This window comes from Antechinus flavipes, chromosome 2, assembly GCF_016432865.1.
Source record: "Antechinus flavipes isolate AdamAnt ecotype Samford, QLD, Australia chromosome 2, AdamAnt_v2, whole genome shotgun sequence".
Taxonomy (NCBI): domain Eukaryota; kingdom Metazoa; phylum Chordata; class Mammalia; order Dasyuromorphia; family Dasyuridae; genus Antechinus; species Antechinus flavipes.
In genome coordinates, this window is record NC_067399.1 from 59,767,842 (window position 1) to 59,792,288 (window position 24,447).

At 35.4% G+C, this 24,447-nt stretch overlaps 1 protein-coding gene across 2 annotated transcripts in view; it reads right to left on the minus strand.

Moving 5' to 3' along the window:
• The window catches only part of NFATC3 (nuclear factor of activated T cells 3), a 145,360-nt gene that overhangs the window by 18,624 nt on the left and 102,289 nt on the right, over positions 1-24,447 (minus strand). Inside the window, exons 9-10 of one of the 2 annotated variants that reach the window (XM_051974948.1) lie at positions 21,997-23,040; positions 4,687-4,791 (exon numbers count right to left, since the gene is read on the minus strand). In XM_051974948.1, the coding sequence (XP_051830908.1) occupies positions 4,691-4,791; positions 21,997-23,040 (1,145 nt within the window). In that variant the 3' untranslated portion in view covers positions 4,687-4,690. The remainder of the gene's footprint in view (positions 1-4,686; positions 4,792-21,996; positions 23,041-24,447) is intronic. The other variant, XM_051974949.1, reaches the window with a different exon arrangement.

Genomic DNA, 24,447 nt, shown 5'->3' on the forward strand with positions numbered 1-24,447 from the left:
TCTGCCTATCACTGAAATAATATGCAGAATTTTTCATATTTGGTAGGACCTGCAAAAGTTTGAGTTCTGTTGACATAGCCTTTGTAAACTCAGACATGAGAATCAAATTAAATTAAACTCATTCTTAGTTTGATTTACAAAGTTCCTTGGATTCTGGTCCTTTTAGTACAGATATCATTTCCAGGATCTTCCCAGTCTTCCTCCTGATGTCTTATGTTTATATAGCACTTTATGACTTAGCTTTTTTTTACCAAAGTCCTATGAAGTAGATAAGGTATTATTCTCATTTTACAGAAAAAGAAAATGAGACTAAAAGAGCCTGAGCTATATCTAGTAATTTTGGGACCTAGGGTAAACTTCAGAAAATATACCTGAGGTAGCAAAGCTATATGAAATATGTCCCCAATTAATTTTAAGAAAGATTCAATTTGTGGGGAAAGTGACCTCAAGCCTCTGAGGAATGGGGTAGTAATCTCAGGATGCAACTGCTAAGGAAAAGAAAGATTGAGATAGGGTGGGAGGCAGGGAGGAGATCCACCAAGTGATATCCTGCTATTTTAATTTACCCAATCTCCCCTCCCCACCCTCCCCCATACAAAGATACCTATTAGACTGTTTAAAATACTTCCAAATTTTTGGATTTTCTCTTGCTACTATATAAAGAGACACAAATGGCCTCTTACCCTTTTCACTGGAGGACCCAAAACCTATTTAGTTAGGATCACCTAGTGAGTGGAGGTTGCTGGTTTCTGACCAACGGGTTTACCTCTCCCTTCCTCCTAACTTGGAAGTCCAATAATAGAAACACTTTAAAATGGAGAAATGGTACACCAACACAGTGGCCCTTCCAAGCAAGCTCAAAATGGATTTTTAGGTTGATGAACAAAGTACCAAGATGAATGACCCAGTGTTGTGTAGTGCTGATGTGAGTCAGAAGACCTGGATTAGGATCTTCTCTTTGACACTTACTGGCTGTGTGACCATCATTTAAGATTTTTTTTGAGATGAGTTTTCTCATCTATATGATGGAGAAAATACTGTTACCTTTGCCACCAATGTCACAAAGTTGTTGTGAGATTCAAATGAGGCAATATAAGTAGAGCATTTTACAAACTTTCAATTTCTATATAAAAGTTACTTATTTATTAACAGTTTCAACTGCTGAAACTACTATATCCTTTATGTATATTGATCAAATTCTGATTGTTATTTTTTCATAGTTTTCTGATGCCAGAGCCTTGTGCAAGGTGCTAGAGGATGAACAGACAGGAGAGAGTTCTCATGAAACTCCCAGTCTTTTGGCAGGTGTGACCCAAACAATTGAGTTCTAGGAAGTCAGAAATTTGCGGTGTCGGGGAAAAAGCATTCTAGAAATAGCAAATACTATAGTATAATCACATTAACTAACTAAATTAATTAATTTAATTTATCAAAAACCATGACAACCAGGTTGACCTCTATTATTTAAGATTTTATCCTTTACATGTATACATATATTGTATTTAACTTGTGCTTTAACATGTTTAACATGTATTGGTCAATCTGCCATCTGGGGGAGAGAGTAAGGGGAAGGAAGGGAAAAATTAGAACAAAGGGTTTTTGCAACTGTCAATGCTGAAAAATTACCCATGCATATATCTTATAAATAAAAAGCTATAATAAAAAAAATATCCTTTACTTGAAATTTTACCTTCTAATAGTCCACAGTAAGCAATTAGATTTAAAATTGAACTCAGGTTCTTTTCAATCTAAATCTTGTGTTCTTTTTTTACTACACTCCAAAGCTAACCTTTTGGGCATTCATTAGACAGTTTTAGGCAGATATAAAATTTTTCTTCTATAGCTTACAACTTTTTTTTTTGGTCACTGCTTGGATCCAGACCCATGCTTTCATTTGCATCAAGAATGGTTTCTTGTACAATGGAGTCATGAGAGTTTAAGTGGCAATACAGGCCAGCAGGTATCAAAGACTGGACTAAATTTAAATCTTCCTGTGTCTGAAACCCTAGCTATTTCACCATACCATACTCTTTTGTGGGTTACAAAGAAATCTTTAATATAATATATAACAGTAACTGACATTCATATAACACTTTTCTGTTTACAAAGTGTTTTATGTATATTTGAGCCTCACAACAACCCTGTGAGGTAGGTGACCCAAGTATTATTCTAATCTTGCAGATGAGAAAATACAGAGATTTAAGGAAATTAATTAAGGTCATTATTGAGAAGCTATAGAGCTAAAATTTTAACCAAGGCTCTCTGATTACAAATCAGTGGTTTTTCTGCGACATTAGACACATTCAAACCATGCAAACATGATTAATAGATATATATACTTGAAATTTATGTCTAAGTACTTCTTTGTGGTCAAAATTACATGTCCTGAAGGTCTGAAGTATGAGGAAAGAATCCAAGGGATCTTAGGAACTCACAGAAGGAAGAGAATTAGCTCAAGTAGGAATGGGAAAACAAGGTCCTTTATATCCTTTCCACATACTGGGAAAGATAATGACAAAGCCCCAAGAGAAGAGTCATGATGATCATAAGATGAGAGCATAAAGAACCACCAAGGGGATAAGGATAAAATGAGGTGTTCAAGTGGTACAAGGAAAAGTGGGTCTCTTGTAGCATAGGAATTTGACAAATAATGGAAAGTTACTGAAAATGATGACCTGACGAATTAAAGATCATGACAAAAAAATCAAGAGAGTGTTGAGTAGAGAATCTAGACCCATAAAAGACCTCTACCATTTGCAGCTGTTCCCAAATCTTTAGAAAGCTATTATAAAAACACAGTTCTTGAAGTCATAAGGTAAAAGCCTGAAGGTTCCAATTTCCTAAAGTGAAAAGATAAGAGAAAAAGGATTTTGTTTCTCTAACTTAAACTACTAAGATATTCCCATTGTAAACCTTAGGAAATAGATGGAGTTTGGACTCTGATCTGCCCCATCTCCAACCTTCCAAACACACATGCAGCTATCCTGATTTTAGAGTTTAGGATTTAAGATCCATCCTAGAAGATTGTTCTAAGATAGCTCAGGATGTTTCTACAGGACTAGCATCTTTTATTCATCTACAATTAAGTAGATATAAAAGAAAAACTTGTATGGAAATTAAGATAAAACCCAACCACAAAAAAAAAAAAAAAAAAAAAAAAAAAGATTACTACCTTGGTTTATTACCAAAGGAATGACAAAATAAGTGATTTGAAGCTATCACTCTCCTTTGAATTTCCATTACTAGTTTACTTCCTAAGAGAACTAGCAGGTAACTTTCTAGCTAATTAACTACTGTAACAGAAGATCAAAGGATCATTCTGCTGATGAAAAGCAAACTTGAACACTGATTTTAAAAAGTACAGAGATGACTTTCTGGTTACATTCAAAGCCTGTGACATCACAAAATATAACTCTACTGGTTGAATTTGGGCAAGAATTTCTGATGACAATGCACTTACTAAAAATAAACATGAAGTGTGAAGTATGTCAGAAAACCTTAAAAAAAATATTTAAAGAGTTCATAAAGGAAAACATAAAGAAAGTATGGTACAACTTTAGTTTGATTTGTATTTGGTAAGATTTTTTTTTTTGTACAACACCATCTTAAAACAAACTACCTAATAGGAAATAAATGAAATTCAAAGATTAAGAGGGCTAGATGGGAAATCAAAAGATTTGGATTATAGATCCAACTCCATCACTAATGCTGTTGGACTTGTTTTCTCATTTGTTAGAAGTTGATTCTAACTATCCATTCTACTAAAACGACTTAAAAAAACAAAACAAAACAATGTTAATTGGTTAATAAATTAATTAAGTCTCAAATGGCACTGTAAAAAACAAAATCAAAGAAATCTATTCTGATAACTACATTTTTATAGTATCTGCTAGGGTCTTGGTTTGGGAGAGTATAAAAGGACATATAATCACTACCAGAAAAGAAAAGCTCCTTGGCTAGAACCACCCAACATATAGGCTATAGCTTCAAAGGGTTTAGGTTTGCCAATAGATCAAAAACAAAGCAAAGTTTTCTTCTAAAAAGGTGAAAATTGTTGGGAATCATAATTTTTTAAAATGTCATTCTTACTTCACACTGCCACACTTTTCCAAAATTGTATTCATTTTTCAGCTTAGACTAGGTTAAGCTCACACACCTTATTAGCCCTCAGAGGCAGTTAAAATTTCACAAGATGTGTCACAGATGGAGCTCTAATCTCACCTTTTAATTTTAGAGGAAAACACTGATGATCAGATCTTCAATTACAGTGCAAACAACTTCATGTAACAGTCACAGGTGCTGCGGCTGGGTTTCTGAACTGATGCTTTGTCCAGTGCCCTGGCTCTGAGAACTTTTAACCTAAGCTCTGGAGAAAAAGCTATTTGGATTGCCTTCAGCTTAGTTTAATAAATCATAGCAAGTGTTTGCCTGTAGTTCAAACTTTCACTATAATTTAAGGAAAGCTTAAGAAGTTCAATGTGGTTAGTTTAAAAGCTGAGTCTCTCAGTTAAATTTTAGCTATCAGGACAAAGGATAAAACTACAAAAAGGTATACTTACTATTGCACATGCACACCCTCACTTCTGCGCATGCAAATCAGGTAATTGCATGCTTAACTACCTGATTTGTGCATGCAATTACCAGATTTGTGCACACAAAAACTGAAGCAGTTTAATAAACACTCACCCTTCTATGTTCTCCAGAAAGGAGTTGGATATGAGAGCTGACTGTGTTGAATCCATTTCTTGGCTGAACCTGATGGCTGGTATTCCAAGTCAGAAATAAAATGGTCTGTGTCAGAGAAGAAGACATAGCTACTGAATGGAGCAAACCACAAAGTATGGTCATTTACTACAGTGCCTTGCCTGATGAAGAACTCACAGAGAATTTCATGTTTAGTTCATTTTAAATTGGAATCATCCTTTATAAAGAATCTTGGTTGTTCTACCATATTTAATGATAGGGATTTAGTAGTTTTACATTTGCTAATTAGCACTCTCCACAGAATGACATCAGTTTAAGTAACTGTTCCTACATCATAATAAAAAATGAGAACTGACATTTACATGCACTATTTTAACATTTACAAAATGTTTTATATGTGTTAAGTCAATTAAGTCATTAAGATCCACAACAATCATAAGAAGGAATTACTAGAAGCACTGCCATCATTTTGCTATCATGAAGAGTTGACTTGTCCACCCTCACACAAGGGAAATTCCAATTCCGATTTCTTCTGACTGTACATTCGGTATTTTTTCCGCTACATATGAGATCTAAGGATTGTGGATCCTTGTAGGGGAAGGAGTGAGAAGGGAATAACAGTTGACTTTTCTTATTTATCAAAGGTATTTCTCCAGTTTAAAATAATATTGTACAATGGTTTAAATTATTCTAATGGAGTTTGAAATTCAAATTTAGATGGAGACTGAATTCCCTGAATAATAGATAAGAATTTTTTTAAAGTTAAAATGCCCTAAGTAACCCTATATGCAAATTGGGAGGGGGATGGGGTTTGCAGGGATTGGTGGTAGTAATTTTACTTGTGTCAGGGAATGGCATTCACAAATGCAGATACACAATTTAAAAAGTACAGTGTCAAGAAGCAATCTGGACACTGAGAAGTTAATCATAATTGCTAAAATTCATATAGATCTGTAGTTTGTAAAGAGTTTTACATATATGACTTTATATGATCCTCGGGTCTGTGAAGAAGGTATTATCATTAGTCCCATTTTACAGATGAGAAGAGTCATGTAAGAGAGTTTAACCAGTCAAAAGTCACACTATTTATAGAAGCATGCATGGCAAGATTTGAATGTTCATCCACAGTCACACATAAATGCCAGAGGCAGGATTCACAACTCAGGTCTCCCTGACTCCTGGGCCAATTTCTATTCATGATCTAAGTAATTCTATATATAAAATGGAGCCAAGAATGGTTTTCTTAAATGTGTGGATAATTATTTCAGAGGCAACAGCTTTTCATCATTTTGATGAGATTCTATAGTTCCTACTACAAGAGTGGTCAGCAGTCAGGATCAAAGGAGATAATATCTGTAAAAAGCACTTAGGAGAGTCTTTGAAACACAGAAGGCATCATATATAAATGCTTATTCCCCTTTCCTTTTTCCAGTCTCCAAAAGAGCCAAGACTGTGAATAAGGGAACAAGGGACATTTTTAAATATTTGTTTTGATTACTACACATATTTTTAAAGCCAGAATATTATTGTTTACATGGCCTCTAGGCATTTTGTGATGCTAAGTCAAATGTTTTACAATGAAAACTCAAAACTTCAGGGGACAGTAAATACAAGGGATGCCTAGGACATACAAATACCTTGCACTATATGGTATTCCAAATGCACTTTAATGAGCATCTTAAATTTTAAGGGAAAAAGAGAAACCAGCCTCTGAAAAATACAGTGCAGAGAAGAGACGCATTTAAAATTCTGAGCTTGGACAAGTCACTCTGCTTTCCTCCTTCAAATTCTATAAAACTAAATTTGTAAGCAGCTTTCAAGAGTATCATGACAAATCTTTTATAAAAAGTTCTCAAGTTTTTCCAATACGTTGTCAAATAACCTAACTCATTCTATTTACTAGCGCATGGCAAAATATTGATTTCTGGATCTGACTGTATGTGTTCATATGTGAACATACATGTATTAAGAAGTCTCAAATCAAAATTTAAAAAAAAATTTATAGCATTGATCCGAAGTAATTATTTTGAGTTTCTTATAAACAGCTTCTATGTTTTTTGCCTTATAGATGTTGACCCCCTTTTCTATCATGCCTCAAGTAACAAAGAAAACAGAAGTATTGTAAGAATTTTACTATGTCCCTGATTATGCAGTTCAGTACCATGGCTTTAACCTCCCCCCAAAAGAATTTCCCTTTATGTGCCATGAAATCTCTCTAGGTACATAATTTTCTATTCTTCTGGATGGCAGTTGCTCCCAGGAACTCTGATTCCCCACCTCTTAAGGCAGAACAAGGGGTTTCTCTATGCACAAGCTTCATGCAGATTATATCCACTGCAAGGTCTCCAGTTCCCACTATAGAACACTTCTCTTTCCTTATGGAAGTATTTTTCAGTGGAAGCCCTTGTCACGAGATTTCACTCTCTTTGTTTCAATTTCTCTCACTGCTTCCTTACCCATTCTCCTATAGGCTCACATTTTTCTAATAGAAGTTTTTTTCTTTCATAATTACAGAATGACAGAATCTCTTCTCCTTTATCTTTTTATACACCCTCCCATTTTCTAATTCAGTCCATCTAAAAACACTGGTTCACCTATTGATACTGTGAGATTTTATGAGATTTCAGAATTGTTTTTCTACCTTCACTTCTATTTGACTTTTGCTTACAATCCTGGTCTTCATTGTGTACTTTTAGGGGGGAAAAATCTTTTAATAGTTTCTATTGTTACTTTTTAATCCCATAGGTCTTTAAATCATCCCTCTAACTCTTTCTTTTGGGGATAATTTTGTTACCTGTGCTTTCTTTGGTAGCTTTATTTGTTCACCTTTCTTGTATTCTCAGTTGTCTCAGGTATTTGCAAAGCACATAATTTGTTCAGATATGATTTATTTTGCAGGAATATTTCAAATATTTTTAAATTGAATACCCATTGCTTTCATTAATAGCTAGGCTCAGCTTTGCAGAATATATTATCTTGAGCTCCTTTGCTTTTTGGAACAAATTATTTCTGATGGATATAGAATAGTTGCATGTTAGTTAAACTTCTTTTCATTCATATTTGAAAGTCTTTCTCCTAGTTTCTGCAAAATTACAACTATGTAGTTTGCAGTACAAGGTATTTTCCTGAAGGTAATCTGTGGAAGCTTTGCATTGGCACCTTGTATGTTCAGAAGTTCTGAGGAATTTTCTTATTTTATTTCTATAACATTTTGGTGTTTGGGGGTTTTTGATTTGTCACAATTTTTCTTGGAAACCCACAGCCCTTAAATTGTTTCTAACACACCTGTCTTTGAGACCAATATATTTTACTTATATGAAGATCATGCTTTCTTTTTACATTATTGTTTTTTGTTTCTCTTCTTCCAGATGGCCCTTTATTTCTGTGTACTTGCATTTCCAGTCAGTTGTTCTCTCCTTTTTTTGGGGAGGTTTGCCATCACATATTCAAGTTTTTGTATCGTTAATTATTTCTGCTCTGCAGGCCATGAATTTGGCTTTCACCGTTAATATTTTTAAATCATTAAATCTTTTAAATCATTTGGGATCATCCCACTGTAACTCCATGTTCCCTTAAGAATCTGTAAGATCCTCTGCCTCTTCAGTTGATGAGTCTCCACTCTCCTGTAACATTTATTCATGGTTGTTTGGACTCTATTACTGATATTTTTTCCCCATTGGTTTATCTGTTTGTTAATTCCAATTTTTCTGAGGGCTGGATTTCAAAGCTATCTTAGGCTTCCTCCCTTGCTGGACAAGACATTTCTCCACCTCAAATGACTTCTGATAGAATTCAGTTTCCTTTACTGTGCAGGCCTGGCAGTGGCATGCTGCCTCTCTTCTCAGTGATATGGCAACTGCCACACAGCAGTGCCAGCTACAATAAGCTTTTGCCTTTTGGTTTTCCACAGTTGAGTTTTGTGAGGGAGGAGAGAAATAAATCCTATTGTGTCCCTGTGGAATGCCAGGATAAGTCAGTACAGTAGAGATCAGTCTTCTCTGCTGTTCATTGTTGTTAGAGTTATTAAGTGTCTTAAGACCAAGCAGAAATTGTTTTATTTCATGGGAATAATTCATATTTTGGAGAGGCCTGAGAGATCATAATGATCTGAGAAAGTATCTAGTCTTTTATTCTGTTGTTCTATGACATTCAATTATCTGTATCATTACAATATAAATCTTTGGTCCTCTTCACAATGACTTAATTCAGTGACATTTAAGAAAAATATGGCACAATTTGGGGACAGAAGAGTTGTTCCTTATTCCCATGGTAGAGGCCCTTCACTTCCAACTTTCAGTTATCATTTGAATGAGCAGGAAAGGTAATGTAGAGGACACTACTGGTATGATTCTCTGCTTGGTCATTATATGCTCCAGATTGCTGATGAAACCCAAGGACCCTGCTGCACTAGCCCTATATCTGAATACTTTGACACGTGCTGGGTCTTTCCCAATTAGAGCTAGAGCTTCTCAAAAACAGCAGTTGCCTTGTCTTTCTATTTGTAATGTCAGCATTTAACACAGTGCTTATCCTATAATTAGGGCTTAATAAATGCTTCTTGTTCCAAGAAAGAACACAGAAAAAAAAGATCATATAGCATAGGATTTCCTGAATAATGGAAATGTCCAGTATGTTGAAACCACTTATTCTCAACTTCTATTCCCTCCCATAGGAAATATGGGATGTAGGAGGTAATTAGAAAAAAGTAAAATTATCTAAAGGAGGGCCCTTCCATTACTGTTATCCAATATGCAAAATCTACTTTCCATGTCATTTTTTCTCCTCTCCAACCAAGTTTGCAGATCCCCTGAAATCCATTCATAAATTCCAAATTAAAAATCCTTGGTTTAGAGGGAAACCTTCCTAGGGCTTCTGGAATTTATTTTCCTATTAGATCTTTACAATTTGTTCCTTTAGTTCAGGGCCTGGCAATCCACAGACCTGTGGGGCTACAAATAGGCCATGAATTAACAATCTTTTTTTTTTTTTTTCATTTAAAAAGTGATAAAACTTCAATTAAAAGTAAAAACCATTCTTGGCTTATAGGCTGATATAAAAATGTAGACTGGATTTTGCTGACTCTTGCTTGCCCCACAAAGATCTCTTCCTTAAACATTTAATTGTTCTGTGTGTTTCATGTGGTTAATTTTGTCACTGTGATTAGTGTACTGCAAGCTTTCATTTTATAAATCTTGTAACTGTAATAAGGGACTAGTCTGGCCCAGCATGCACAGTGCTTGACTGATAAATCTTCTTATAGAAGAAGCCAGGGAAGCCGGGAGGCACCATTATATACAGCAGAAGGTAGGACCTTCTTTTATATTTCCAAGGATGAACAGGTATTGTTTCTGATCTGCTTACCATGGGAAAACAACGAGCATTTTGATTTGCTGCTGAGCTGGAAATGAAAATATATTCAAAAGGTACTACCTACTCAGAGAAGGCTTTTTTTTGGGAAGAGGGGGAGACAATTGGTGTTTAAGGGACTCTCCCACAGTCACACAGCTAGAAGTGTTAAGTGTCTGAGACCATATATGAACTCAGGTCCTCCAGGTCTGGTGCTCTATCCACTGTGCCCTCTAGCTGCCTCTCAAGGAAGGCTTTTTATTTCTTTTCTTCCCTGCTGTTTTCGGCCTCTGCTGCACGTCTCCTGGGGTAGAGTAGCCCCAAAAATGTAAGGCCATGGCCCGGTGACTATTTTTCTGTTGCCTTTTCTTTCAATGATTTCAGGTAAAAGAATATAGGAATGGGCTGAGACTGCATGAGCCACTTCAAAGATTTTTGTTTGTGCAGAAGTTAAAAAACTCAACAACCATACTCTGAATGGACAGGTAATATCAAGTTAGATAATTTTTAAAAGAACAACAATAAGCTTGTTTTCATAGAATCATGCAATACTAGTAAATGCAGAAACAGGAAAACCCACAGAGAGCATTTAATATAATCTCCCAATTTAGTGATGAGGCAACTAAAGCTCCAAAAGCTTAAATGACTTGCCCACAGTCATACAAGTATTGAGTAGCAGAGCCAAAATAAAACAAAACAGCTCTTTTGACTCCAAATTTAATCCTTTTTCTGCTATGGCTATATTGTTTCACCTGGTTTGCAAGAGAAATTTATTTATTTATTTATTTATTTTATTTCTTATTCCTGTGCCATAATAAAAAGTATTTTATACTATCACTAGGTACTCAACATAAAGATTTAGCTAAAGCTAAAGTTTGTAATTTGTCATTAAAAGTTACACTTGTGCCATTTAAATAGGAAGACAAATACTATTTATTAATGGTTCATTTCTCATCTATGGGCCTTAGATTCTCTACCTGTAAATAACGGGACAGGAATAAGTTTATCTATATGCCCCTTCTTAGCTCCAACACTCTATAAATCCACTCACTATATTATTCCCATGATGTACATTTCCATTAATGAAATAATTGTCTAGTGTTTAGGTTACTGAATTTTTAAGGGTAGAATATAACACGTATTTCATATTTTGCTTATTAGGTACCTGCAATGCAAAAACAGCTATGTTTATGTCAAAAATCACCATACTACACAAGACAAATTTAGTGTAATATATTAAGCTTTGATTCTGACTACACACAACCTTCAGTAGTGAAGTGTCAACTTTCACTTCAACAGCATGGTAGGCTATATTTAACACAACTCTACTTCTACAGTAGGAATGCAGCTGTGATTTTGGTTAGCTTGTGATCAAAGGGAGGGAATATGGCAAGCAAGGAACTGTCCCTAACAAGCTGCATCAAGACTTAGTTTATCTTTATTATATGTAAGTCTATCTTAGACCAAAATGGTCTAAGAAAGACTAAATTCAAAGCTCTAGAATCATAATTAAAATGTTTAAAACTAAAGCTATTATAGGTAATATTTTTATTGTTGGTATTATTAGTGTATGGTATTATGATTCCAAAAAAAGGGTGGCATAACTCACCACATTGTATAATTCTTACAAAATTTCTTGTATTTTTGTACAAATATACAAAGTTTTTACAAACCTCTTACAAAAATTCACAATTCCCCAATATGCACTGAATGAAAATTCAGTGCTAACTTAATAAATATAAAATAGATTATTCAAGGTTAGGCAATGATATTAGAAAAAAAAGGAATACATAGTAGAAAACATGGAAAATAAGTTCAAAATGAGCGCTCTAAAAAGGATGAGTAAAAGCAACACTGACATAATAATGACAGCCTCTCAGGTTGTTTTGAAGGCAACAATTTTTTAATGATTATCTAAATGAAATGAATTTGCTTTATAAACCCTGGATAGGATGATTTCCCCCAAATGTTCTAAGTTCCTTTGGAGCCAAGGAGGCACTGATTTGACTCAAATGAACTACCACCAGGAGTCACTTGGAATAAGTTTCTGTTTTAAATTTCTCTCTCTTTAATCATTCATTCAACAAGAATTTGTTAAGCAACCATGAGGTGTCTTAGTAATAGACATTGGGATAGAAGCTGGGCCTAGAGATATAAAAAGTGGTAGTTTCTGCCTTGAAGAAGCTTACTTGGGGTATAAAAATATTCACAGAATATATACAAAATAAATATATGGTGACGGGGACAAGGGGAAACTAAAAACTAGCGGAATCAGAAAAGATTTTTCAAGATTTAGCTTGTGTCACCTTCTTCAAGGATGCCAGGAGTTCTCAGGAGAGCATTCTAAGCATGGGAGATGGCCTCTACACAGGCAAAGAGGCAAGAGATCCAACTCTAAATATAGGCCACTTTAAAAGGAGCACATAGTGGACAAGTGGAATTAATGTTTTATCAGCCCAGAAAGGCAGGCTGGGACAAATTGGCTTAATAATGCCAAACAAAGGAGTTTGTGATTTATTTTCTAATGGCAACAGGGAACTACTGAAGTTTATTGATGATATGATCTAACCTGCAAAAAATATGAAACTGAATACCTATACACTTTGGGGAATGAAATGCAACAAATATCTTTTATATTCAGGAATAAATAAAAGTTTGCCAAATTGAATCCCACATAACAAAAAAAAAAAAAAAGGTGAGAAATGAAGTATGCTCTCCAAAGACTGGGAATAACTGAAGAAACCCCTGATATATTGATATAATAGAATGATTAAATGGAAGAATTCAGAAAAGAGGGAGGATTTGTATAGACATTAGTCTATATATTAGTAGAGAAGAAAAAAACCTATGAGAACAACATGCACAATGACTGCAATACATAGACAAAAACAACATTAAAAAAAATCTGTACTCCAATGAAATGAAGTGACCTATATTAGTTTCATAGGGCAGATCAAACACACTGTCCTGAAAGGGGAGTAACGACTAGAATGAGACTAGAATGAGATGATGCATGTAATGTCAGACGTGGTCTCTGTCAGGTAGATCTGTCTCTTTTTCTGTTAAAAGGGAGACATGAGATAAGGAATGAGTACACTAGAAAGTGACTATGGCATAAAACCCAAATGCATTCCACTCGTTTCTTATGGTAGTGCCAATATCCTCTCTCTAATAATAAAGGAAACTATACTAACTAGTCAAAAAATTAGGTTTAGACAATATACACAATATATGCAAGGTAAACTCCAAATATGTGATTTAGACACAAAAGCAAATGTAAGTATAGGTGTATATTGATAACCAAATAAGAAAAACAAGGAAGAAATAAATGATTTATGATCTACAGACAAGAAAAAACTTGATGTTAAGCAACAGAAAGGATCATAAAAGATGAAAGAGGTAATTTTTATTGTATAAAAATTTAAAGTTTTACACAACCAAAATCAATGCAACTAAAATTAGAAACAACTTGAAATTAAGTGACTTGCCCTGGGTTACACAGTGAGGAAATAATCTGAGGCTGGATTTGAACTTGGTTCTTCCTGACTCCAGAGCCAGTGGTCTATCCATTGTGCAACCTACCTACCTTTAACTGTCTTTGTTCCTGCTAAATACATACTGCTAAATGAAGGTGTCAAAAAATAAATCACAAAACTTTTACTAAGTCTGTCACAAAATTTTATCATACAACCCGAACTGGGAATCAATACTATTCAATTCTTTTATCTCTCTCTTATCAACTCACTATACCACTCTCTACTGTGGCTTTCTCAAATCTTTTCATTCTTCCTCACACATATCAAGGCTTCCCTTAACTTCATATTTTACAGAAAAAGCCACCAAGCCACCAAGTATCTATTTTTGAGAGTTCCCTCTTCTCCCCTATCACTCAGATGCCCTCTGGCACTTTCTCCTTCTCCCCTGTCTCAGATATAAGCAGGTGACCTTACTCTTTGCCAAAGCAAACCTCCTACCTGCACAACTGATCTCATTCATCCCCAATCTCTTCCAACAGATATCATTTTCTTAGTCTCTCCCTGAACAGTTCTAACCTACTCCCTACAAATGTGCCCATGTTGCCTCCATCTTCCAAAAAATCCCTCACTTGATCAATTCATTCCCCACTATTGTCCTGTAGCTCTTCTACCCTTTGTGGCTAAACTCTTTGAGAAGGCTCTCTCTTTATAACAGATGCCCTCCACTCCCTCTTCTCACTTCTCAATCTCCTTCCTTCAATCCAGCTTCCAATTTCCACTTATCAAAGAAATTGCTCTTTTTAAAACTACTAAAGATCTCCCACTTGCCAAATCCAGTGACCTTTTCTCAATCCTCATTCTTCTCAACTTCTCTGCAGCCACTGTCACTCACCATCTTTTCCTTGAAAAATTCCCTAGATTTTCAGGACATCTCATTCTCCTCCTATCAGACCACTATTCCAGCCCTTCTGCTGGATCTTTGTCCAGGTTAAATCCATTAACTGGGAGTGCCCCACATGACTCTGTCCCAGTCATTCTCTTTTTCCTATGTATTACTTCACTTGCTGATCTCAGCAGCAACCATGGGATTTAATTGCCATCTCTAGGCCGATGCTTCTCAAATCTTACTTATTCAGCCTTTCCCTTCCCTGCAGATCTTCAGCTTCCCATCTCCAATTGTCCTTCAGATATCTCAAAATTGGATGTCCAGTAGACAACTTAAATTTAATCATGTCTAAAACCGAACTTTTCCCTTAAACTTCCCCCACTCCCAACTTTCCCATTACCATCAAGGACTTCACCTTTGTAACATCACTGGAATACAATCCCTTCTCTCCCCTGACATTGTATATTCCTGGTACAGGTCTTCAAAACCTGGATGATTTTCTCAGGCTTCTGGTTTGGTCTGCCTCTCCATTCCATTCCATCCTCCAATTCAGCTGCCAAAGTGATTGTTCTGAAATTGGTATCTAATCATGTCACCTCCAGTGGCTTCCTATCACCTCCAGGATCAAATACAAAATCTGTGGGGCATTCAGAGACCTTTATAACCTAATGTAACTTTCCTATACCCTTTCCAGTATTCCTATACTTTGCATACCTCACACAGTCTTGGGATGCCTTGATTCTTTTTGAATCCTTTATACTTAGCAGTGCTTGGCACATAGTAGGCAATAGCAATTAATAAATATTTGATGACTGATCAAGCTTCTTGTGTTTACTTATTAAGTTTTAAAAATTTTTATGACTTCACTAAAAAATAGCCTGAGAATTATATATCTATACTGAAAACAGCAATCTCATTCTAGGAATTAAAGCTTATGATGAATGATAATGTAACCTTTTTACCAATAAATTCATCATCCTGTCCAGTATACTTAGTACCCGCTAAATCCCTCTTTGGAGGGTGGATGGCAGGGCAAAGAACTCTATTAGGGTTCAAAGGCCAGCTATTTCCCACCAGTTCTACTCTTTGGCCTAAACTCTACCATACCTGTGTTTCACAGCCAGAAGGCTGTTTTTCCCCATTAGGTTATCAGTTCCTTGAAGGTGGGGAATGTCTTTCTTTTTTTATTTGTATCTACAGTACTTATCACTGTTAAGCAGATAATAAATATTTACAGACTATTACTTAAAAGTTTATCACAAAACTTTTAATATCTTAAGACTTAATTTGGAATAAACCTTGTAAACTTTCCCATTAAAGGGTTAAATATTAGACCAAAGGCCAGAAAACTATTGAGGAATGGCCACCTGTTTCTATACTGTCAATAATGGCATTTACTTTTTTTTCTTTTTAATTTTAGTGGATTTGGTCTGCAAATCATACTTAGCTGATCTCTTCCCTAGACCACTAATATTTAGATAACATTTTTTTCTTTTTCTTTTTCTTTTTTTAATAGCTTTTTATTTAAAAGTTATATGCATGGGTAATTTTACAGCATTGACAATTGCCAAATCTTTTGTTCCAATTTTTCCCCTCCTTCCCCCCATCCTCTCTCCACCGACGGCAGGTTTGACTAATACATGTTAAATATGTTAAAGTATAAATTAAATACAATATAAGTATACATGTCCTAACAGTTATTTTGCTGTACAAAAAGAATCGGGACTTTGAAATAGTGTACTATTAGTCTGTGAAGGAAATAAAAAATGCAGGCAGACAAAAATATAGGGAGTAGGAATTCTATGTAATGGTTCATAGTCATCTTCCATAGTTCTTTCGCTGGGTGTAGCTGGTTCATTTCATTACTGCTCTATTGGAACTGATTTGGTTCATCTTATTGCTGGGGATGGCCATGTCCATCAGAACTGATCATCATATAGTATTGTTGTTGAAGTATATAATGATCTCTTGGTCCTGCTCATTTCACTCAGCATCAGTTCATGTTAAGTCTCTCCAGGCCTTTCTGAAATCATCCTGCTGGTCATTTCTTATAGAACAATAATATTCCCTTATATTCGTATACCACAATTTATTCAGCCATTCTCCAATTGATGGACATCCTTTCATTTTCCAGCTTCTAGCCACTACAAACAAGGCTGCCACAAAAATTTTGGCACATACAGGTCCCTTTCCCTTCTTTAAGATTTCTTTGGGATATAAGCCCAGTAGTAGCACTACTGGATCAAAGGGTCTGCACAGTTTGATAACTTTTTGAGCATAGTTTCAAACTGTTTTCCAGAATGGCTGGGTGTGTTCACAGTTTCACCAATAATGTATCAGTGTCCCTGTTTTCCCACATCCCCTCCAACATTCCCCATTATCTTTCCCTGTCATTCTAGCCAATCTGACAGGTGTGTAGTGGTATCTCAGAGTAGTCTTAATTTGCATTTCTCTGATTAATAATGACTTGGAGCATCTTTTCATATGGCTAGAAATAGTTTCAAATTCTTTAAGAATTGTCTGTTCATATCCTTTGACCATTTATCAATTGGAGAATGGCTTGATTTCTTATAAATTAGAGTCAATTCTCTCTATATTTTGGAAATGAGGCCTTTATTAGAACCTTTAACTGTAACAATATTTTCCCAGTTTATTGCTTTCCTTCTAATCTAGTCTGCATTAGTTTTGTTTGTACAAAAACTTTTCAATTTGATATAATCAAAATTTTCTATTTTGTGATCAGTAATGATCTCTAGTTCTTCTTTGGTCATAAATTCCTTCCTTTTCCACAGGTCTGAGAGGTAAACTATCCTATGCTCTTCCAATTTATTTATAATCTCATTTTTTATGCCTAGGTCATGTACCCATTTTGATCTTATCTTGGTGGGGGTCAATGCCTAATTTCTGCCATACTAATTTCTAATTTTCCCAGCAATTTTTTTCAAATAGTGAGTTCTTATACCTAAAACCGGGGTTCTTTGGGTTTGTAAAACACTAGATTATTAAAGTTGTTGGCTGTTTTGTCCTTTGAACCTAACCTATTCCATTGATCAACTAGTCTATTTCTTAGCCAATACCAAATGGCTTTGGTAACCATGGCTTTATAATATAATTTTAGATCTGGTACAGCTAGGCCACCTTCATTTGATTTTTTTTTTTTCATTAATTCCCTTGAAATTCTTGACCTTTTGCTTTTCCATATGAACTTGTTATTTTTTCTAGGTCATTAAAATAGTTTTTTGGGAGTCTGATTGGTATAGTGCTAAATAAATAGATTAGTTTAGGTAGTATTGTCATCTTTATTATATTTGTTTGCCCAATCCAAGAGCATTTAATATTTTTCCAATTGGTTAGATCAGACTTAATTTGTGTGGAAAGTGTTTTGTAGTTTTGCTCATAAAGTTTCTGATTTTCCCTTGGCAGATAGATTCCTAAATATTTTATACTATCAGTAGTTACTTTAAATGGAATTTCTCTTTGTAACTCTAACTGTTGGATTTTGTTAGAGATATATAAGAACGCTGATGACTTATGTGGGTTTATTTTGTATCTTGCAACTTTTAGATAGCATTTTTTCCAAGGCATTCCATTCACAATGAGAATTCAGAATGTTAAGAAATGTACAGTAATACTGCTGCCCAGTTTAATAATTTCCTACCTAAGCATTTTACCAATACTAATACTGATTTCATGAAACACATGAATAATTCAGACCTTCCTGAATGTGTTCAGCAAGATTTTCTAAATTAAAAATATTTTCCATGCTAAAATATTAAGTATGACATTACGTATGTATTTTACTCCAAAAGGTCCCCATTTCCTCCCTTTAAATCCTATACTTTCTCTTTCTCTACCTGAAAAAAGAACATCTGAATATTCCTACAATAGCTTTCAAGTTTAAACTGTTCTTCTGCTAAATGAGTTTAGAAAATACTGAGATAATAAATATTATTTCCTTAAAGATGGGATATGACCTCAAATCTGGCCTCAGATACTTAAGGGATGTATGACCCTAGGTTACTTGTCTCAGTTCTTCATCTATAAAGTGAACCTGAGAAGTAAATGGCAAACCAAAACCCCAGTTTTGGGGATAAGAACTCACTATTTGACAAAAATTGCTGGGAAAATTGGAAATTAATATGGCAGAAATTAGGCAGTGACCCACATTTAATACTGTACACCAATTGGCATACCAAGAAAACCCCAAATGAGGTCACAAAGGACTGGACATAAAATGAAAAGACTAAATAACAACATAGTTATATAATAATTTTTTAGGATAAAAGGTTTCTTCATTTCAACATACAGTTTTAATATTTTAAGAGCCTATAATGGTAATTACCACCCCCATACTCCTACCCCTAATTTTGCATATGGACTCTGAAAATTTCTGTGGCTAAAAAAAAATTCTTCACTCTGCAGCCAGCCCTGACATGTGAGACCAGACTTTTACTATAAGCCTTTGCAGTTTGGTGGAACCTGACAGTGCTTATATTTTGCAGGTTTAGCCTTTATGTCATGATTAGACATTGGACTAAAATGTATAATCTAGAATATGAAGATAGTTAATGGCTCAAAGTATTTCAACTCTTACACTTTTTGAAAAAATTGCAACCAAAAAGGGGAATTTTTTTTTTTGAGAAAATAGTTCCAGATCATTCTTTTGAAACAATTACTGACATGTCCAGTCAAAAAATGTCTGAAGCTGTCATGTGGTTAATTTGAAGCTTTTGATCTTTAGGCTAAAATCAGCCAGATAGAGAACTATGTAAAAGAAGAGAAGTCAAGTACAGTAGGAGAGAGAGTATCATCACTAACATCATCTTAAGGCCAAGCCAAAGGAAATTTATAAACAAAAGCTTAAAACAATGGTGTACCTTAATTTTTTTTTTAAATTATAGAGACTCAACACCATTGAGAAGGACTATAATCTGTCAATTATTACAATTTGCAAGGTTACAAAAAATAAAAATTAACTAGTGACCTTAATTTTTAACCTATCAGTAGATAATTATCAGGCAGCTGAGTGGCACAGTGAATAGAGCACTAGGTCTGGAGTCAGGAAGACCAGAGTTCAAATCTGACCTCAGACACATACTAGCTGTGTCACTCTGGGCAAGTCATTTAAGTTTATTTCATTTAATTCACTGGAAAAGGAAATGGTAAGCCACTCTAATATCCTTGGCAAGAAAACCCGGTGGATGTGTACACATATATTGTATTTAACTTTAACATGTTTAACATGTATGAGACTGCCTGCCATCTGGGGGAGGGGGTGGAGGGAAGGAAGGGAAAAGCTGGAACAGAAATGAGTGCAAGGGACAATGTTGAAAAATTACCCCTGTATATGTTCTGTCAATAAAAAGCTATAATACAAAACCAAACCAAAACAAAACAAAACAAAAAACCTGGTGGAGAGTATTGGTGTGCTATGGTCCACAGGCTGAAGAATTCAAATGACTGAACACACAGACTAATCCTATTAGATGATTAACACAAAGATTTCTTCTGTTTATTACTGAAAACTTCAATGGAAATTATATTCCCCAAAGTATTAAAAAATATAAAAAAATTTTAAACCTAGTTATAAGAAATCCTACTTAAGTATTTTAAAGCCTTCAATCCAAGTAAATGACTCAAAGAGGATTTACAGGTACTGAATTTAGATTTTAAAAGTGTTCTCTTTAATTTGTACAATTTATTCAGTGGTTTGGTATTAATTTTTTAATATTAACTTTTTAAAAACAGGGATTATCAAAATGAAATAACACAAGTAGAATGTTCAAAGGGCAGTGTTTTGCTTTAGGTTATACTCTAAGATACTTCAGGTTCTTTAGGTCAAGTTACTAAAAAATTACATTCAGTTAGATCAAAGAGTTATAATGGTGTACTCTTCTCGATGTCATGGATTTCATCAAATTGAAACCCTTTATATTTTAGGATCTTATTTTCTTGGATTTTGAAATTTGGGTTTTATATATAAGTGCTCATGATTGTAATGGGCTGAGGCTTGAGTTGATGCACCGAGGTCCCAAGCACAAGGCTAAACAGTAATTGGACCATACTCTATTAATATATAAGCTTGGAGAAAGAATGGCCCCCATCCACTCTTTGTGCAAGTCCTGATGTGTTGTATAGGAAATGACGATTCTGGTGGGTGGAGGCAGGGGAGGGAAAAAGGAAGGGGAGGAGAGCTCAGGGCTCTCACTCTCTCGCTCTGCTAGCTGGCTTCTGTCGCAGCTGCCCATATTGCTATCGCAATCTTTTTTCACCTCTTCACTTCAATAAAGACTGAAGATTTTTCCCTTAACCTGAGTTCCTGACTCTGGCTGATTTTAAATTCGCGGTCATTACACATGATCACCTTCACCACATGTTTATTCAAAAATATATGTATTTTAAAAATTATACTCAATACTTGAGGAGACAAGCACTATAATAAACATGTGTCACCCCACATGATACTCACAAGAAAGGCATGGCAAGTATTATCTTTATTTTACAAAAGGAGACTGAAACTCAAAAAAGTGTGATGTCACTTATTCAAGACAACACATTCTGAGGACATGAGCTTATTTAAGGCAAGGCTTCTTTCTGTCTTCCGAAAGCTCATAAATATTTTATAAATAATTCCTAATAAAGACATAGATCATTTTTTACACCTACAATACAAAATGTAAATACATAGGCAAATAATGACTTAAATCCATGAATGACTCAAAAGTCCAGATTGTTTTCCTTCCTGTTAACTATTCTGAAAATATGACTCTAGTGAATATTCAATCATTCACACAGATATTCACAGTTGATTCCCTGATTTATATATTCTATAAAATCACATTTCAACAAGTCAATTTATGTTAAAATTGCAAGAGAAGAGCCAGTTTTTGACTTGTCACTATGACAGCAAATATCTGAAAACAAGTCTCTCTTCTCTATTACTTCCACTAGGGACACAAGTTTAATAAATGGCATGAACCAAATTACATGCATATACTTCTTCCTGATGAGTATGATGAATGAGTAACAATGATTTTTCTCCCTCATCCTTATTCATTTCCTAGATCCCATTAACTCTGAAAGAAATTAGAACAATACAACTCTTTTCTAATAGTAAAAAATTAGTGGTACAACAGTGTTGATTCTGCAGATTTTTAAGAATGTGTCCCAGTATCATCAAAGAAATTTATATTATACATAAATACACACACATATATAAATATATAAACACAACACACACACACACACACACACACACACAACCTATTTCTGGGTATTCTCTCTCTTTCTTGGAACCTTTAGAAGTCACTTTCAACTAAGACAGAGAATTCTGAATTCTGAAAAACGACACCACTTTCCCCAGGTTCACACAGTGTCAGGGCTGGACACCGGGCCCTAATTTTCCTGATGCTGAAGTCAGTTCTTTACCTGCTAAAAAATGCTGCTTGTCAACATTATATTTTCAAGAAAAATGAAGGTATTTCAAAATCTAGACTATAGAAATGTATGAAAGACAACTAACAACTTTTCAAGAATGATGGTCTCAGATTTGTCTTAATGACAAGAACATATGTATTAACTCACCATCATCTAATGTGATATCCTGGAGACCAATGGTTTCAAAATTCAATTCCTGATCTTCAGGTTCAGGTTTAATGTTCATAGCTGCTCCATCAGGTGAAAATGAAGATGAATCACATCTCTGCTGACATACTATTGACGATACAGAAATACCTCCCACTCCAGGACTATGTGCTTGAGGTGAGGGTTGTCCAGAGTGAGCTATGGTTGTTGGAGACGGGGATGAAGCAGGTCCTGAGCTTGGAGACTGATAAGGCATAGGCTGTAACTGAGGAGATGGGGGTCCAGATAGTGGTGAATGGACCAAGGGATGAGAGGCTGTTGGTGACGAAGTTGTAGTAGACCCAGGGTTTGAAGTATGGTACGCTCCTGGCTGTAACTGAGGAGAAGGCTGTCCCAAGGACTGGCTTGCTGGAGAAGTAACAGGACTCTGTCCCACATTTGAACAATGATATACCACTGGCTGCAGGTGAGGCAATGACTGCCCCGAATGAGTTGTGTGTACTAAGCGATGTCCTGCTCCTGTAGCAGATGACGACAGTGACCCTGAATTTGAAGAATGAAATTGTATTTGTGGCAGAGGTTGACAGCTAAGATTTATTAAATTGGGTACAGCTGTATCCTGTTGAAATGAATTTGCATCAAATCCTTGACTGGTGGCAGCATTAATAGGAAGACAAGTCTGTCCATTGTACATAACGTTAGTTTGCATAGGCTGGTAGGAAGACCTCACAGGAGGTGCTGATGTGGCTTGAAAAGACTGATGTAGCACAGAAGGCATCACATGACATTCTTCACCGGGACTGATGTTCCTACTTTGCATATGGGACAGATGGGATGCTGAGGGGGTCACCATTGATGTATATGGTTGTTGGACAGGACAAACAAGACTTCTAGGCAATAAACTGTCATGTGGTTGCCCTGGATCTGAGGAAGGAGATGGTGTCCTGACAGTATGCAGGCCTTGAACACTGCCACTCGGAGGCACAGACAAAGATGGAACTGAAGACAAATCCATTTCTTCTCTATGCTCCTGTTTCATCAAAACTGTAAAAACAAAATGAAAACAAAACTGAAAACAACAAAATTGCTACATAAGATATTGGTTACTAGTAGCATAAGAACTATAACATTATAGTCCAACCTCTCCAATCATTTTGCTTTGAAAATGGTGAAGAAAACATGCACAACTATTGCTATCTCCAATTTATTTAAGTTCAGTCAATGGTGAAATTATTATGAAAGCTTAACATTTATTTAAGGCAAGGCTTCTGCCTTCTGAAAGCTCATAAATATTTAATAAGTAATTCCTAATAAAGACATAGATCATTTTTTAAACCTACAATACAAAATGTAAATACATAGGCAAATAATGTGCCATATGAAAATCAAGAAATAAAAATACCCCATTATTTCAGGAATTTAGGGAAAGCAGTCTAGAAAAGGTAGTGTTTGAATTGGGATTTAAAGGACTGTTAGAGATTCATCAGGTGAAAGGGGAGGAAGAGGAACAAAAGCAAAGACACAGGAAAGCATAGGCTATTTCAGAGTTGTGTTATAAATGGTGAATGTGAGATTCAGCTGGTACAGAGTGTAAGTAAAGCTAAAAGATATGAGATGTATGGTTAGGGTATGGCTGTACTTAGGAGGGTACTGAATGTCTAGCAAAGGAATTTGTGAAGGATGAGTTGAAAGGCAGAGAAAGCAGAGACAATGAAGACCATTTAGAGGGATATTTCAATATTCCAATTAGATGGCAAGGGTATGCAGTGCTAGTTAGTGGGAGGAAAGAAAAAAGGATGGGAGACTTACAGAGGGAGATCTGACATGGTTTAATAATTGGCTGAGAGAAAGTAAAAACAGTCAATGGCAACAGCAAGGTTATTAACTTCAGAGAACAATTTAATAGCAATATCTTTAACAGAAATTGAAGGCAGAGAGAAGCAATTCAGTTTTTGACAAGGTAAGTCTGAGATGCTAGTAGAAAATGCAATTAAGCAGCTATGAATGGAAGTCTGGGGTTTGACAGACACAGAAGTGGGAGTTCTTGTATAGTTGAAATTCTGGAAGTGAATATCTAAATGAGAGTATAGAGAAGAGAGAAGGATCAAGACAAGACCTCTGGGGATCATCCAACTTACAGCAAATGAAAGAGGATGAAAAGTGAGGGAAAGAGGCAAAGAATAAATAGAGGGAGACAGGAAGAGAATTAGCAAAGTGAAGGCTGAAATCAAAGCAAGAAGCAGTATACAGAAGGAAGAGGTGGAAAGTACTGTCAAGTATTTCAAAGGAGCTCAGAGGATAAAGGCTAAAAAATAACCACTGGAGTCAGCAACTAGAAAGCTGTTCGAATAGACCAGATGAAAGTAAATAGAGCTGGAACTAGGGTATGGTGGCTATGTGAAAAAAGAGAAGGAGACGGGTAAGAGATGTTGCAAAGGTAGAATAAAGAAG